This window comes from Sinohyriopsis cumingii, chromosome 11, assembly GCF_028554795.1.
Source record: "Sinohyriopsis cumingii isolate HCF-2022 chromosome 11, ASM2855479v2, whole genome shotgun sequence".
Lineage (NCBI taxonomy): Eukaryota > Metazoa > Mollusca > Bivalvia > Unionida > Unionidae > Sinohyriopsis > Sinohyriopsis cumingii.
In genome coordinates, this window is record NC_142971.1 from 46,100,862 (window position 1) to 46,120,060 (window position 19,199).

At 37.9% G+C, this 19,199-nt stretch overlaps 1 protein-coding gene across 1 annotated transcript in view; it reads left to right on the forward strand.

Moving 5' to 3' along the window:
• LOC149788059 (uncharacterized) overlaps positions 1-19,199 on the forward strand; it is a 135,003-nt gene that overhangs the window by 60,691 nt on the left and 55,113 nt on the right. Inside the window, exons 10-11 of the mRNA XM_089974345.1 lie at positions 7,095-7,113; positions 9,235-10,178. Of these exons, the coding sequence (XP_089830471.1) occupies positions 7,095-7,113; positions 9,235-10,178 (963 nt within the window). The remainder of the gene's footprint in view (positions 1-7,094; positions 7,114-9,234; positions 10,179-19,199) is intronic.

Sequence of the window (19,199 nt, forward strand, 5' to 3'; positions counted from 1 at the left end):
AATTCTTTTAGTGATGAGGGAAGTTCTCTCAAATTTAGATTGCCATTAACTATAAAGGACAGTTCATTGACCGACCACTTATCACTGGATACAAAACATATGAGATAACTGGGTATAGGTCTGCAAAACATGTAGAATCAAGGTCTGGTGCTAGGAATAGGCAACATTACCTAGTTGTCACACCACAAGGACACAGCGTGCATTTAGACATGTTTCCAGGCTAGGAAATTGACTAATGTCCCTTCCTTTCACATGTATCCTTTCAATCCTTTGTTGTATGGAACTTATCTCCTCATGGGGAGACAACTGCTACCATGGATGTTGTTTATGTGGCCACCTGCATGTACAAGTGATGAGGTCCTACGACTATCACAAGTTCTGTAGGAAAGGTCATCTTGGGAATTGAGGGTTACTCCCCCTCCATCTAAGAGAGATGAGAAGAATTTGTAATCTCTTGACACAACACCCTTGGAGGACAATTCTTCACCCCCAGTTCTATAACAGAATAGATATGTCCCTATTATCCAGCCTTCCCTGCAGAGAGATCTTTCGGGTAACATCTTTTCTGTTTCCAACCAAGCTTTGCAAGAGGGAGATGATGCCTTGTGGATTCTAGATGATTCTTAAGAATTTACTGAAATTCTAGAGGATAGGATATAATCCACCCTTCAAAGTTCTCCAAACCCCTTGCCACCATCATCTCAAATGGTTGAGGGGGAAAAGACCTGGTCATTCAACATGGCTGTAAATGGAATCTACTGTCTTTTTCCCCTGATATGTGCCCAAACCAAAGTCATCAAGTGACACTAAGAGTCTCTCTTGTTTCAAGAAACTGTCATGAGCAATGCCCAGGATAGACTAGCTGCTACTTCCTCACTTTCCATTCACTAGCATCATTGCAAAGTGGTTGAGCAAAGATCAAGAAGCGGCAAGACATAATAAAGGGTGGTCTACTGCAATAGTATTATCAGCGGAGCTTCTTCGTCTACATTGAGATATAGATTTAGACTGTTCAGAGGTTTTGCTTGAAAATATCAAAAATCTTCTGAGGGCTGCACCTCTGGATTCAGAGACCTTATTTGGTGTTCCCACTACTGCCTCTCAGGACTTTAGGGACCATCAGCATAGGTCCCCTGCATCAATTGCTGGTCAGTTGAAACTGGACAGTGTCTGCATACATCCTCATTGAGCTTTCGATCAGCCATAGTTTGCAGGAGGTTTATATCTATGCTTAATAGAACTGCCTCCTCCTGCAAGGACACTTGTCTTTTTCCTTCAGTCAAACATTTTCAAATTAAAAGAAGAAAAGAACAGAAAAGTTAGGCTTGTTACCTTTCCCCATTAAACAAATTTCTGCAAGTGGAAACTTTAAAGATGGAAACTGCAACTTCAGTTTGGAATACTGATTAGGCAGTTTCCATCAATTTTCAGGATGTCTACTTCCACATCCTAATTTTTCTATTGCAAAAATATATTTCTGGTTCTTGATCAGACAGGAAGTATTTCAGTTCCAAGCCATGCCATTTGGTCTAGCCTCAGCTCCCAGGATCTTTACTAGAGTAATGGGAGTAACAACTGTGTACTTGAGATTCGTGGCAATTCCATTAATCTAGTATTTTTATGACTGGCTGCTGCACAAAACAAACAAACAGTCCTTATGCAGCCACATGACCTGTTGTTGGTTTTTGGTAACATAATTAGGGCTGATTCCAAACCTAGAGAAATCAGAACTTGTTCCCTGTCATGACTTCTTGACATAGAAATGAATTTCCTTGCATCCCTGGGCCAGGTTTGTGTTCCTCCAGAGAGGATACACAAAATACTGGAACTTTTAAGGATGCTACAGACCAAGACTTTGTTATCGGCTTGTCTGTATCTCTCCCTTCTGGGAACCTTGAATTTTGTTTCAGACCTGGTATCCTTAGGGAGGCTTCATGTTCAACTTCTTCTGTTGTTAGATTGGAAACACCACAGAGATCCCTGTTCAAATTTCTCTCAGGTTGGTGTTTCAGTACCACCTAAATTGGTGGTACAGTCAAGATTTATTTCAGAGAGGAGTTCCTCTGCATGTCCCAGAACCCCTCTCCTATCTGCACACCAACGTCTCAAATTAAGTTTGGAGGGGCTTATTTAGAGCCAGAGGAAGTACTTCTCAATGGCCATTAATCACAGGAAGACAGTCTCTGCCATATAAACAATTTAGACATGAAAGCTGTGTTCTTTGCCCTAAAAAGGGTGCATAGAACATGTCAAAGGGTATTGCATCATGATCTCTTCAGGCAACACTTCATTGTTTGTGTACCTCAGACAACAAGGAGGTACTCCTGCTCCTTCTTTTTGCATGGGAAGTCTGGATCCTTCTTTGTTGGGCACAGTCAGAAGGGATTACACTCAGAATTTATTACATTTCAGGGAAGAAAAGCATTCTGGCAGACAGTCTGTCCAGAATAGGCAAGATAGTTCTAACCTAGCAAAATGGTCTCATCATCAAGCAGTTGCGTAGTCTCAGTTCAGTCTACTGGAGCTACCAGTACCTCTGGTGGACAAAACTCAACAACAACAAGCTCCTATTTTATGTCTCCCCTGTCCCAGACCAGGCAGCCTGGGCAGTGGATGTCTTCAATCTAACTTGAGATCAACTGTCTGCTTGCGCATTCTCACCCATCAGTTGATTCCACAAGTATTGAACAAGATCAGGATGTCCATCTGGATCATCTTGATTGCAAGTCTGTGGCATCAGATGTCATGGTTCAGTGACTTACATGACCTGTTCATTGACACACCAAGGTTAGTACTTCCTTGGGACAATCTTGTCTCACAACACAGAGGTACTCTGGTTCATACCAATCCCCTGATTGTCCACATTCATGCTTTAGTTATCTCAAATGATTGATCAGCTAGCAATGTTTTCATGCATTTTACAGGCTTGGTGATGTTCTACATTCAGGGTCTTAAGATGCAAAGTAGAAACTCTTCTGTGATTGGTGTGCTATAAAATGCATTAGTCCTTTCCAACCCTTTCTTGCTGTAATAGTGGATTTTCTTTTTTTTTTTTTGGGGGGGAGAGATCTTATTCAGCTTCTATAATCAAACTTTATAGATCTGCCCTTTCAAACACTCTTAAATTTTCCAAAGGTCATTCCATTGGTTTTTAACCTCACTTATCTGATCACATAAAATATTTCACGCTACGGAAACTGGTGTCTCATTTGTTGACACAAAAATGGAACCTTGCATGTGTTTTGTGGCACTGACAATAACACCTTATGAACCTTTGAGTGAGGCTTCTTTTGAAAATCTTGACCTTAAACCCATTTTCTTCTGGCCATTGTGTCAGCCTGGAGAAGTATTGAACTGCAGGATTTATCAATTCAGGAAGGATGGTTACATTTCATTGGGAATTATCGCTCATTTCCTGTTATGTCAGCCTGGTTTCAAAAACTACTTCCATCAGTATTTCCATCCCTGATTAAAATCTCCAGTCTAAGTTGCATTTGTGTTGGGGATGATCTTTATCAACTTTTTTGCACTTTGATACAGATTGCACTTTCTCTCGCCTTAAGTGGTTCAGCTGATATTTCAGCATACACTATCTCTCACCATCAAGAGAGATTATGTGTCTCTCACAAAAATAGACTTATCATTTATGAAGATCAAAGGCGACGAAGTCAAGACTATTGCTACTTCATATTTCAACCATTCATCTTTAGATGATATCATGGAGGCTGTGTTTTGGTGTTCACACACAACTTTCTCTTCCTTTTATCTTTGTTCATTAACAAACCAGAGCCAAGGTATTTTCTTGCTGGGTCCAATTGGTGCTGCACAGTCTGGAACTCAGACAATTGCTGCATATAATTGGTGAGTAATTTTTCCACATTTTACTCTTCTCTTTAGCCACCCTCCTTACTGACAAATTCAGATTAATAATAGTGAATGCATCGTATAATATTGACAGATAAACTATTACTGTGATTAAAATATAGTTTTTTGAGGAAGTAAACTAATTTTGATTATGTGATACATACTTGTCAGTATTGGATGCCCTCCTCCCTCCCTACGCTGATGTCCTTCGTTACCCACATGTCCTGAAAAGATTGAGGACACTCAATAGAGCATGGGATGATGACGTAAATCAGACTGGATCAGTGCACATGTTCTAAGAAATCTCTAGAACAGAGAGGTGGTGCATCTTGTATGATCAAGGTCTTTCTGTATGGAAAGGTGAACCTTGATAATAGTGAAAGGTAAGTATTAATTAAGTAAAGTTAGTTTTTAATATTCTTACACAGCAATGATTAATTTTCGTAGAGAAGTTCCCACACTTAATTTTCATGGACCATTTGAACATTGATGAGGGTCTTGGCAGACACGTTCTTGATTGCTGAGGATCTCAGTGGACCACTTAATGATTTTTAATAATGTTGATTGTACTGTTAGGTAACTAATATAAAGTGCTTGCATAAAAGTGCTACATATTAAAAAAAGCAGATACTAAAATTATTACTTTGAGTTTGATTGTTGTTGTTGTACCCTCCCCACATGCTTTTATTGAAGTTTTGATCATTCTCACAATACTGCATTTTCTACCACTTCTGCGTTCATGCCAGATTCCCCTGAACAACTACTGCGTTCATGTGAGATTCCCCTGTATAACTACAGTTGGGAGAAATGATATTTTTTTTAACCTGATCGTGAAAAGTCCTTGAATTTTGCAAATATTGATGAAAGTTGGGAAAAACTCAGGAATATTCCGCCAGCACTTGATGCCTGAAACAATCATGTAACTGAGTCGTAACTAAACTAATCATGAGTTAAATTTATCGAGTTATAACCAGAAAATTCGGAGGGTGCAGTATGGATCATTTGGGTGCTTGCAATAAACATATATACTGAGTAAATCCAAACACTCAGTAGATTAGATTCATCTAGTAGACTTTTATTTTCAAAGTCAGCTCGATATCCATATCTTTCCTTACATGGAAGCCAACATGGTGGTGGCAAAGGGTAGCGCTTACTAGATGGCCTAGCAAACTTTAAACGTTGTTTGATCGAGTGATACATGCATGAAAATGATATGAAAATTACCTATTTCTCAGAAATTGTGACTTATTATAATCTTTATGTCTTTAATCTGCTGAAGGACAAGATAAAACTATGGCGTTCATGAAATGTGACCTGGTACTTATGATTTGCATTGCTAGTTGCATGAGTACACAAATCTAACAACCCACATTTTCAAATGTTTTAGAGGAAAAAAATAAATAAAAAATATTAAATAAAAGTTGTATACTGGTTGTAATAAAAATACAAAACTGAAAGAACACAAAATTTTCCATGATTATATATTCCAAGAACAATGCCTGGAGTTTTGTTACATCACATGACTACCACATTGACATGTGCTCTCTGCTTGATAAACCAGACTGGCCAGATTGCTGGTTTTTACAAAAAGTATCAGACTGTCATTTAATATATGTGAATGTCTGTACAACAGCATTAAAAAGGAGTTTGTTGTTGATATCATGTGACTATTGGACTTTGATATCGTCGTTTGAGATTTGTGAAGTCATGTGACTAGTAATGCAAATGGCGAGTACAGGCTCAGGTTTCATCTATGCCATTGTTTCATCTAGTCTGTCAGCGGATTAAAGACATAATGATTATAAAACTTGCCATTTCTGAGAAAATAAATCATTTTCCTATTGGTTTTCTTACAGCGTTTCATTCATAGAGATTAACACAGCTACTAGCATTTGATAAATCAAGGTCAATACTGTAATCTGGTAATTAAATATTAGCTTTTACATGTTTTTGTTTTATTTTTTATTTTACCCTTTTGGAACAAGAATTATAAATCATTTTTATATTGTTTCAATGCACACGTTCAATAAGGTATCCGATAGCTGTAATTTTACACTCACTGCCTTAAATGGATATGCAAGGTAAGTAAGGATAGAGAGAAAATAGAGAAAAAGCATAAGCATTCAAGCAATAGTAATACTGAAAATGAAAGAAAAAATAATACAAAATAACAGTATATGAAAATTAAATTTTGTACTTATTCAAATTGATCCTTCATTCGAATACAACTGTTGTTGAAACATTTAAATCCTTCTGAAAGCCCATTTCATTTTTTCCATGCATTTTTAATCCTGTAAAATACTACAACTATTTCTTCAAACACTTTTATTAATGAAACACTATGTATATACACTAATTACAGCAGAGTATTAAAGCCCATATTTCACAGATTCTTTGACAAAACTACTAAATCAATATCTTGCCAATCAAGTCTCATGGTACTGACAAATGCTTCTCATGTAAATAATCCCCAAATTGCTGCTTGGTAAGCAAGTGCCTGTGCTGTGTTAGCAGCTTCTGACGGGTTTGTAAGTCCAGGAACCGATTGGGATTCTAACTTTACTACTCTTAAGCCACTGTGTTAACATCATGATTGTCAGAAAGTACTGATGGTGCAGCTTGATGGACAGTGATTTAAGTAAGATATCATTCATATGTACTTTAATAACTGATTGGCCTAGTGTTGCTGGCTGCGTTGGCTTCCTTTGATGTTGAGTACTCAAACAAAAACATGGTGAAAGTGATTAATCTTGACAGGTGTTTTATTTGTGCTCATAGAGAAAATGAAGTATTGTTTTACTGTTGTTGGTTGCATCAGCTTACTGATGTTATTCATTTGGTTGAAAACACAGTGTAAGTATTGAACTTGCCAGATCTTTGATTTGTGCTCGTACAGGTGGTAGTATTGTTTTAAACATTAAAGTGACTGCCGTTTGCTCTGCATTGTTTTATTCTTTTGTATTCTTTATTTTGGGTGTTTGTAGAGGTTAAACCGTGAAATTAAATACCTACTAATATGCACACTTTGACAGGCAAAACCACAAATTTAAGTACCCATGAAAATGTCTTTTTTTTTAACAAAACCACAAAAATTTAGTCCAGTGAAAATAAATGATACTACAGCATACGGTAAATTTATGACTGTTTACACAGATACATGAGAATGTAGAATGCATGTATAATACTGATAAACTTAAGGTGAATATTAGTGATATTTCTTTTTTTTTCAGGATCCATCCATGAAAGAGGGTGAGTGTGCCTAGGAAGAATGGGTTGTTTGTAATAGGAAGATAGTTAAAATTTAAGAGACAAAGAGAAACTTATTAATTTATATTTCTGATGCAAGGTATTTCACATTTTCAGTTGATACACTGCTTGCTACATTAGTGGGGGCTGAGTCTTGGAAGGCACTCATTTTACTGGTCACTCACATCTCACCTCTGTCCACATGCATTTGAGTCTTGCTTGACCAATGTGGGTATGGTGGAAAACATGCTTGGTTCTTCCCAGGATCATCTCAGGCTCTTCCTCCACCATATATAGTGGCTGGCATCCATAGCCAGTCATGTGCTAAAAATGGTGTTAAACTTCCACAAATACAAAATTACATTATGAGTAATAGTCCAGCTGTATAAAGTAATTTAGTCATAACAGCTGTAGGTAAACTCTCAATTCATGGTAAGTAGGCTGTGGAATTATTATCTGTGTTGGCCATGTCCATGGAGGGTCCATCTGCCATGTGATGTCATCTGTCACATCACATCCCAGCATTTGTAAATTCAGTTTCTGCTGAATAACTTCTTAAGGCTGCTGTAGGTTGAGGTTGCTCTGTACAGATACTATGAACTTCTGAGAGAATGATGGGCATAAGATGAAGTTGCTTGTATTTGCAGCATGCACATTGGAGAGAATGTTGGCATATGTCTATGTTACTTTCGTGTACTATGCCTGAAAGTTCTTTGGATCTTCTACTTGTGGAAATTGTACATGATCTAAGCACACAGCTAGCCAAAATTACTGCTCCCATGTGCTTGAAAAATTAGCCTGAATTAGTCTCAAGTATCTATATTTAATAGTTATTAAAATAGCGAAAATGATTTTTGCCAGACTAGATAGTACCAGCTTATGAAAGTGCAATGAATGAATTACCAAATACATAAAATGTAAAAAGAGTTATTTGCTCTTTTTGAATACAATTTACTTCTGAAGTTCGGGAAGTGAAAAGGATTTTTGATTGGTGCACATCTGAAGTAAGGCCAGGCTGTAACCCATATCGCACCAATCAATCATATACCAACATAAAGGGAATTAAAAATTATTGTAACAATACCTAAGATGTACAATGTCTTTTTTAAATAGCCAGTATAACCAGTGAGGAAAACAGGAAATTATTTTTCTCTAAAAATCTAGTCTTATTCAGAGTGCAAATCTGTAGAGCTCCACCTGAGTTTTAATTTCATCATTTTATTACAGAATTTTTTATAGCTATAGACTCTATTTGACTTTGCACTTTTCCCTTCAGTTGTATCATTGGTGGGGAAATTTAAGCCGTATCTATACTCACTGTCAGCTGTGTAATTTACAAGATATTTAGAGTCACCAGTTTGAGAGCAGGGTACTGATTGCTGTGAATGCACTCTTTTCATTCCGCTAAAAATGAAGAGATTATTAATCATAAAATCAGTTCTAAGTAAATTTAAAATGTAATGAGGTAGAGTGGAAAATGGTCTTTGTTCACTGAGTAATTAAATATCAGGACAAGCTGGGGCTTCACCAATCTGTGTGCAGTTGATAGTACCTATGGCAAGCTGCAAGGGAGGCAACTCTGCATATGCTAGCTTATGAAATCCATTAAATGCAATTTTTGTTGATCCCAAAACATGTCCACTGTGCGCATTAGACATTATAAAGGACATTTATGTAGGATTTTCACTGGGGACTGCCAAAAGTATTAATTACAATCAGGTATCTGTTTCATGGAGGTGTCAGTTAAGGCAGAATACGCTGTAACTGTCTATAGTCATAACATATACTGTGAATATGTTTTTAGATGGGTTTTTTTGTGGAAATTTAGATTTCAGATATAATTTTCCTTCTGATTGAAAGTTGTAGAATTATGTTGTTTATATTTGTCATTCATTTTATACAGGTCACGTCAGAAAAATGTTATAGAACATGAAATTCAAAATGCATCACACATTCAAAATAGTCATCCTTTATACCTTAAATATTATTGGCATCCAATTTGTAAAGCTTTGCAGGAATTTGCAGAACTTAAGACTAATGGCATTTTTTAGGTAGGCTTAATTTCAAAGCTCGCTTAATTTCGAATTTTGATAGTATCTTCTAAAACCATGTCATTTTCTCCAGGTGATGATGAAAGTGAACCACAAATCACAGATGGAGAAACACGTCGCAAACACTCCATAGTCCCAGAAATTCAAGAAGCCTTACATAACTATGGCATAGAAACAGAAGCAGAAGAAAAATCTCATTCATCAGTAAATGACACAAAAGCTTTATTTGAACATCCTCAGTCTCCGGTTTTGACAATTAAAGAAAGTTTTGAACCAAGAAAGGTGAATGAAAATCATCAAGGAAATGCAGCAGAGTGGTCCACGTCAGCAGTGGAAATGTTTGAGAGGATGCAGACAAAAATTCCACCTTCCACACCGCCAATGCCAAAAACCAAGCCACAAAATCCTCTCCAGGCCGCTACTGGCGGTATTGAGCTTGGAAAAGATAAGTTAGTACAAGGTCAAGGTTCTGTTTATTTTCATGCAGACTCTTGTGAACCTGAACACTTGCAGCCTAAGCCAATCCCTCCGGAACAGACTGTTTCTCATAGCTACATGAACAAACAAAACTTGCCTTTGACATCAAATGAAAACAAGAAAGAAAAACATGTAACAAGAATTACAATAGGTGCAAAGCCAGCCTCAACTGCAGAGATTAAACCAGTTCTGTCAGATGCAGCTGACAAGTCACATGGCAGATTGAATTCACAGGGATCCTATTCATACGCATATGCTCCGGCAGATCTGATCACGTTGGACAGAAAGGAATCCGGCGCATATTCATATGCTTCAGTAGATGTTGTTGGGAGCCAAGAGACAGAAACTAGTATCGGATCTGCTGGGAATAATGTCTACTCTTCTGTGAAGAAAACACAGAATGGTGCCCCACCTTCATCAGCTGCTGATCTCTACACTCCTGTTCGTAAGATATCTCTAAATAAAAAGCCAGCTTGGACACAGTTTAGTGAAGATAATGCATATGAATCGGTGCAAATTGGGTCAGAAGGAGAAATAAAGGTTAGAACAATTACAACTACAGAATGTGCTTCTTTTCAGTGTAACTCTAAAATCATTATCATTAGTAATTTCCAATGCTCAGAGCATAAATACCTTTAGAGTTTGAAATTTTTGCAATATCACACTTCCTTCATCATGGGAAATTACTAATGATCATGAACTATCCAGAGCAAGGAAGTAACCTTTTCAGTTGTATTCGAAAATCATTTTTCTCATAGCTAAAGTTAAGCTTCTTATTTTGTTCCTTTGTTGTAATTTTATTTTTATGTCTTAAGAACATATACATCACTCATGTTGACTCAGTTTTCTGTTTTATGTGGATGTCAAGGTAACCACTTTCCATGAATGGTCAACCATTTTTACTCTTGTATGTGCATAAACCAGGGATATTGCCAGGCATTTTGGGATGCAAAGTGAGGGAGGCTGTTGCGGTTGGGTTATACCAGATTTTTAACAGGGTAGCAGAATGAACAAGGCTACTATGTTGGCTTCTACCAAATTTCAGATGGGATGCAAAATGAGTGAGGCTGCTACATTAGGTTCTGCCAGATTTCTGATGGGTATTGAGTGAGTTTGGTTGCTGAATTTGATTTATCCCAGATTTCTGATGGAGTTGCAAAGTGAGTGGAGCTGCTTCAGTTGGGTTATCCTAGATTTCTGACAGAGTCACAAAGCGGTTGGGGCTGCTATGGTTGGGTTATTGATTTATGAGAGGGTTGCTGAGTGAGCAAGGCGGCATCAGTTGGGTTATCCTAGATTTCTGGACATGATTGCAAAGTGAGTGGAGAAGGTACAGGTGGACTATCCAGGATTTCTGATGGTGGATGCAAATGGGACAGGCTGCTGCATTTGGCTTAATTAAGATTTCTGTTAGTACACAGCATAAAATGGCCTACTAGAGGTGGGTTATCCCAGATTTTGAATCATGTTGAAGAGTGGGACTGATAGGGTTACATTATCTCAGATTTATGAAAGGTACAAAATGAATGAAGCAGCTAATTGGTTATCCAAGAGTTTTGATGAGGGTGTAGAGTGAATGGGGCTGCTACATTGGGTTATCCTAGATTTCTTATGGGGGTGCAGTTAAACAAGGTTGTTCAAGTTGTATTATTCCAGATTTCTGACAGAAATGCAAAGTGAGTGAGGCTGCTACATGGGGTTATCACAGATTTCTGCCAGCTGTGAAGTGTATTTCCAGTGTTTTAGCCTTTCTGAACTAAAGATGTATGGTACTTAAGTGGTTCTTCAAAAGCAGTTAAATTCTGAAACTGAACCTTAAATTACTCCTTTAACCGGGTAGCTTTTAAAGTTTCTAAGGACATGTTATGAAACATTGATTTTAACATGCAAAGAATATTTTTCCTTTAAATACATTCTCCCACCACATTAATATTAAGAAGATGCTCTGCTACCTCTTGGAATTTAGATGTCACAGAAAGACAAAAAGGTTCATTATTCTCATCCATATTCCATATAGGTGAAGGGAAAACACTCCTATTAATCCTTGACCATTACCTCCCCTTATCACCACTAGGTGACTATGGTTGTTTACCAGTTTTGCAGTCACTGATATGAAATACATTATATCCAATACCTCTTATGGAATCTAAGTCAATCTTATGGATTATTTCACTATGCATCAACATATTTGGTATAGTATTGAGTGTAAATGTATATACAGTATATTGCAATTAATCTTTTATGTAAATTTATTGAATTTATTTGAATTTATCACAGTCATGAACATTCTTGTTTTTTTCTGACCACGTGATTTTACAAGGTATTGTTAGTACACAGTGCTGGTTATTTTCATGCACACTGTGGCTATTTCTTCATTTACTTAGTAATTGGTGTCATATGTTCACAGAAACAAATTTAGTTATTTCCCCAATCTTTTCATTCTTGTCTTTTCCGATAATAAAAGAGAATGCCAACTAAATGTACATAATGCAAGAAGTTTAAAGTAAATGAAGATACATACCAAATGTTCATCAACAAATACATGCAGTATGAGCAAACTTTGATTGGAAACTACCTGGTCCTTGGTACTCTGATGGGGACTAAGAATGAAAGATCAGCATATCATGTCCAGAGGAAAGGACTGTGATGTACTATGTCTACATCCAAAGACATCATCACTAGCCAGCATAATAGGGGACACTTTGATGGTTCCAAAGTGATGTGTACAGTGCCCACAATGACAGCTACATCAGATCAGCTCCAAGTCCAGAAAAAAAATGGGTTGAGAGCCTGCCACCCTATTTTCTCATTGTTAGACTCCCAGATGAGTTGACTGTTTTTTAGTTGACAACCTGCCCCCACCCCCATCACCTCTGATTCTTGGCCCTAGGACTCAGATGTTTAGGTGCATGGGGTTTTGTCTAAAGGTGGATGAGCCACGTAGTCAATGGTCCAGTCCATATGACACTATTCTGGCTGCTGTCCATCCACCCCAGCTGGCTCTCCAGTCATGCTCACCAGTCAGTGACCAGGAATCCATCACTTCAGTGAGCCATGCCACATATCAGCCAGTCGCACATGGTTCTGTGGATTCAGGATTCATTTAACCAATCTGACCATTTCTCCACACTGACTAACCATGCATTTACAGAACTAGCCATTCAATCAAGCAATGGGCTATCCATCCAGCTGTGCTGACTGTACAATTGATAGCTGGTCCATCCATCCATCTGATAGCCAAATCAGTTGACCAACACAGTTACCAACATTTCATACTGGCAAGACTTACTGTGGCACTTGCCTAGCCACTGATGCAACTGCCATCATTTTGGTGGATCCTTTGGGGAGATACCAAATATTACACAGAGCTTTCAGAGTACCAGCCCAGTCAGCTGCAAGCGAGACCTATAAGGTCGAGGCTTCAATGGATTTATTTTAAAGACGAAGAAAAGTAGCCTTCTTTCCATCATCATCCACAGTCAGTATCATTCTCTTCATGTTGGTACCATACACATTTGCTGACTTTCAGCATTGAGCTGCGTTCCTTGGATTTAAGATTGTGGCAGTCATTGCTCCATCCTTCAGTTCCATAAGGTTGCCAAAAATTAGTGCAAAATGATTTCTACTTTCTCTATGTTATATTTGGCTTCAATGGCTATTTTCTGACTGGCCCAAAAATGCAGGTAGCAATTTTTGTATAGATATCCATTGCCTGCATTGTAAAGGTGATTAATAGGGAAATGCATTACATGATGGCTATTGCCCTGATAGCATAGACTTGTCTTAATCTTGTGGTACAGTATTCCTTTCTGTGTTTGTCTGCCTCAAAGCCACACCATGCCTTGCCTCTGCATTTGGCACCTTTTACTTTTTGGCACACCACTGCTGTTTGGCAAAAGAATTGAAGTATGGAAGCAGGCATCACAAGAACTGCTACTTTAACTCCTAATGCCACCTGCACCTCTTTCAGACAGAATCAGTTTCAGCCACAGCAAAGAAATGATCAATGTTAAAAGGATACAAGGCCAAATAATACTCCAAGTCAACAATTTTGTCCGTGATCCAGTTTTAGGCAGCAACAAAATCCTTAGTCTCAGATGCAGTTTGGCAAAGGAGAAAGGAAATAAGGTTTTTCCTTCCTCAAGCCTCCTAACAGCTGACCTTGACTTGTCATCCCAACCAAGCTGCATGAATCAGTCTGTTCTAGAAGCACTTTGAATTTCATGTATCCCACTTCTGCCCCTTTCAACTTCTCTTTCCATGACAGGTTTGCTGTCCAATTAGGGGAAGACATGCATTTTACAGAAGGAGGTCTGGCCTCTTCTCAACAAGTGGGCATTGGAAGTAGTTCACAAAATGAACTCTGGGATTTTACTTCAGACTGTTTCTGGTACCCATGGACAGCAGGAGTCTCAAACCAACCATAGACCTAATCCAGCTGAACAAGTACATAACCACACCAATGGTTAAGAATGGGTCAATCAGAATTTCAGTAAAAATGACATTTGCAATCAGTTGATACCTAGCAGATGCATACTGTAATGTAGCGATACATACATCTATAATTTGTTTGGTTTAGTTTCTAAGGAACCATTTACCAATGCACACACTTCCATTCTACCTCAATATCAGTCCATGAGCTTTCACCAAGATCAGCAACTGTGTTGTCTCTCTCTTAAGGCAGATCTCATTGGCATTAGTGGCATTCATGACGTCCTCCAAAAACACACTATTATAAGTCTTGTGATCAACAATAGTCACTGATGAAGGCGGTGTGATATTGCTGAAAATGTATAACTCTAAGATATTTATGCTGAGTAAGGGAAAATTCTAATAATCATCAGTTTTGTTGTTGTTTTATTTTATATTAAATAGAAACTCACAAGGCATGTAAATTGTTGCTGTTTTAATTTGCATTCAATCTAGTTTCATGCAAATTCTGAGGTATTATATTCATTGTACAAGACTATTGTTCTTCATAGTTTTTTTTTTATGCAATATCTAAGAGACATGGTGTGGCAGAGCACATAAAGCTCATGGGGTCCATCCTAATGGAGGAAATAGGTTTTCCATTGCAGACTCCCTCACATCACAGGGTAGGATTGGATCAGTCTCTATGGAGATGCATGAGGCCCATGGTTTCCCTCCAAAGGGATGAAATAAGGTGTCCATAACTGATTCCCTTGGGTCTCAGAGCACATTTGGATCAGTCCCATGAGAGGAAGTAAAGTAATTAGTATCGATCGCCAAGTCCCTTGGGTCTCAGCAGAATTGAATCAATATATTTGCTAGGCTTTTGCCCCTCTGTATCAAAATCTTACAAGCCTACCTGGCCCCTTAAACCTCCCACTTTGCAGCCTCAGTCCAAAAAGCAACCCAAATTCAGACCCCCCCCCCTTGGCAGTAACACTTGGTAGCGGTCACTGGAGAGGCCAAAGGAGGTAGTTCATAGGTTCTTTTCCCTTTCCTAATGATATAGGTGGGCATCAGCCCTTGGACTCACTCCCTCTCCTGCAATGTCTCCCTCTCCTTTTGATTTCTGTAGGCACCAGACTATTCTGCTTTCAGAGGCTTGGTCAAGCATAATGGACGACAGTTGGGTCCTCTCAATCATCAATGGAGGATACCAGTTTCAGTTTGGAAAATATGTCTCTGGTCAGGCCACACATATGGTTCTACCTTTTGAATCTAGTGTGCTTAAAGGAAGAGGTAAACTCCCTGCTACAGAAGGGTGCAATATAGAGGGTGTTAATGTCCAGTCTCTGGCTTTCTACCCGTGGAATGGATTTTCCAGGTTCCCAAGAAAGGTGGAAAGTTTCTGAAAGAAGAACCTTTCAAGTTTGAGACCACAGCTTTGGTCTTCCCTCCTTACAGGAATCAGCTCCTATTTAGCTTAGATGGGATGATTTTCCAATTTTTCGATTTGCCATTTGATCTAGCTTTGATACCAACAGCTTTTACCAGAATCATAGCAGCAATTGCCATCCACTTGAGATCACTGGGGATCTCTGTCCTCAGTTATTTCACTGATTGGTCCTCAAGTATTCCATTGATTGGTTGGTCTACAATGGTTGGTTATACTACCTAAGACAAGATCAGTTTACTGCTGGTCCAGAGTCACCAGTTTGGGCATTTAACCCAGCCTAGAGAAATTGGAGCTGGTTCCATCTCCATCTCTGGATTAGTCCGTGTCTTCCCAACCTTCAGAATGATCTCACAAGTACTTCAAAAAGAAGGACCTCCACTGTTTAGTTCATTTTGATATCTCCTTTATGGCCTCAATAACCATAGTTCACCACCGACGTGCTGTTAGACCAGCCCAGGACATTGCTCCTAGAGGAGGAACCTTCTGTTACAGCACAGGGGTTCTCTCTCACACAACAGCCCACAGTTTCTCCACCTTCACACTTGGCTCATCTTAACTGATCTGTCTACTAAGACAAGTTTTCAAGCAAAGTTGCCAAGTGCTTAACTCAGCTCAGGGTTCTAGAGCATCACTTTCCAACACACTCAGATATTCAAAAAGCCCAGCTGTTGATTTGAATTCTCATATTACAGATTTGATGAGGAATTCTGAGCTGCAGAGACCAGCATTTCACTCTTATACCCGGATGGAATTGCATATCTTGTGGTTTTTAACAAAGTCCACCACCATTGAACCTCTGGGCGCTGTTTCTTTTGAGAATCTTCCCTCTAGACTTGCTTTCCTTTGAGTTGTGAGACAAATGAGTGAACTTCATGCCCAGTCCTTAAAACCAGACTGTCTGCAGTTTAGCAGTTATTACAAGTTGGTTTCATTACTTTGACAACCAGGTTTTTTTTCAAGAGAAAAATCCCCCAGCTTTCACTAATACATATCACCAGTCTTAGTCGTATATGTGGTGGGGATGATCAAAACCAACTTTTATATCCTGTTATGGTTTTACATTTCAGCTGATATTTCGGCTTACACAATTTCAAGGTGGATTATTGATGATAACCAAGAGAGCTTATTTATCCTTTAGAGTTTCATTCATGAAGATTCAAGCCATGAGGTTCAAGCCATTGCTACCTCAATGACCTATCTAACTCATCTTTGGAAAATGTGATGAAAGCTGCATTTTGGTTATCTCACACTACCCTCTTTGCTTTCCATCTGTGTTCTTTGGCGCACCAAAGCGAAAACATTTTTTCTTCAGGGTCCATTGTTAGCACAAAAGGTTTCCAAGTGGATACCATCTTACATTAGATGATACTTCTACTGTTAGGGTGAGTATTTACTTGGTTTTCCTGTCCAGTTTGAGGGGTCATCAACCTTCTCCTGAACTGGCAATTTCAGCTACACAATAACAAGAAGTATTATATTACTGATATAAAAATTTAAGCATTTTGTGTATGTTGGGAGTAATAAAGCTAATTTTAATAATGGAATACTTATTTGTTGTGCTTGTGAGATTCAATCCTCCTAATTTGTACTTATGTCCTGCAGTGATGGTCTACATCCTTGAAAAAGGATGCGGACTACTGGGCATGTGCCAGGTCATAAGGTCCATTTCAGAATCATTCGCATGTCACCATGTAGGAGGATGAATTTTCATCCTAATTAATAAGGGTACATTTCATCCCCAAAAGGATAAGCAAAGCGATAACATGTACCATAAGTATTACATCATTAAAATTAGTTTCATCCCCCTCCCCCCCCAAAAAAAACTATATTTTACCTTTCAAGTACAAGGTATTATTATTACTTTTGCCATTGACTGTAGCATTTGCAGCAGCATTGTTATCATCAATGTCAGAGTTTGCCTCTCGTGGTAAAAGTTAGATGAAGATCAAGATGTTTGAGGTTTGGTCATAATAAAGAAGAGCCTATTTTCTAGATTTTGATAAATGTAGATTTTACCAGGCCCAAAGATTAGAAAAACTATCACCCTCAACTCAGACTCAGCTGAATTTGACAAAGTCTGACATCTGATTAGCTAACACCAAATCACTGACCAATCAAGAATTTTGAGTTAAGTTGGAATTTATGTGCGAGAAATCGCTGTAATATTGAGACCAAGACTCGAGCAAGTGTGTGAGATTGTTCTCAGCATTGTTATCAAGAAATTTAAACTTGAGCTGCAAGCATCACGAGTTTGTAAACTTTGTCAATCTTTAACTTTAATTACAGTAGAATTAGACTAACATAACTGTCACAATTCATTAACTTGTATCCCACTATTAGACTGACATTATTTATGTAACTTGTGTCCCTCTTGTAGATTGCTGTTATTTTCTTGTGTCTCACAGACAGCAATTAATTTTGATGAGTAGGTGCATCTTGATTACCTTATCAGATTTTAGGGTTTAAGCTTCAAGAATGAATAGTCTGTCATGGTCTGTAGTCAAATGTCATGGTCAGTAAGCATATATCAGGGTCTGTTATCAGATGTCAGGCTCTGTAGTCAGCTGTTGTCAGATGACATGGTCTATAATCAGATGTCAGGATCTGTTATCAGATGTCAGGGTCTGTAATCAGATGTGGTCTATAGTCAGATGTCAGGATCTGTTATCAGATGTCAGAGTCTGTAGTCAGATGTCATAGTCTATAGTCAGATGTCAGGATCTAGTATCAGACATCAGAGTCTGTAGTCAGATGTTGTAGTCTATAGTCAGATGTCATGGTCGATAGTCAAATGTCAGGATCTGTTATCAGATGTCAGGGTCTGTAGTCAGTGGTTTTTACACATTTGAATTGGCATAGTAAACTTGTAACAGAACCTTTCACTTTACAGTTGTTTTGTTTTCAAATACAATAAAAACTGTCTCTCTGTCTGTAAAGGACCTCAGTGGTCTCCCAGAATCTGTCATTTATAGACAGGTGTCTGTGATATAGAGGTCAGAATTATTGTAAATATGTTTCCTAGTAATATTGTCTTTTATGAATAGGTGTCCCTAATATGGGGATGTCTTCTAAGACTCTTTTTTATACTGGAATAAGGATAATTATCTGTTTAAAAATGGTCTGGTAAAAACTGTGATATAAAGGTCAAGGGAACATTTGATTTTCCTTATTATCGTATTTCAGTCGTCTCAATCAAACTATTTTGATTTAAAAAGCATCAGTTTGACCTGCAAAACATGTTTTGTTTAAACTAACAGTTTAATATACTAGTCTTACATTTGTGCACATTTGAAATGGTAATCATGAAGTGAGTTGAGCCATTTTTTTAAAAGTCATAATAAATACAAACGTTTAAATTATTAAGTTTATTTCACAGATTTAATTGAAGAAAGCACAAATGTAACATTTTGCTGGCCACATGATAAGAATCATTTATTTTATTCAGTATAAACACAAATTAGCATTGTGAAATGACTTGAAAGTACATTTGTATACTTTAGACATTATGCCTTTATGAATTAAAGACTTCATAATTTTATGTTTATACATTAAATAAAATCTAAAATGGGCTAAAAAAACAACATATTAGTTATATCTTGTTCTAATGTTAGGTATAACCTGAAACTAGTTTTAAATAGATATAGGAAAACACAAAAAAAATATCTATTACATGATGGTAACAAATGCCAAAGTGG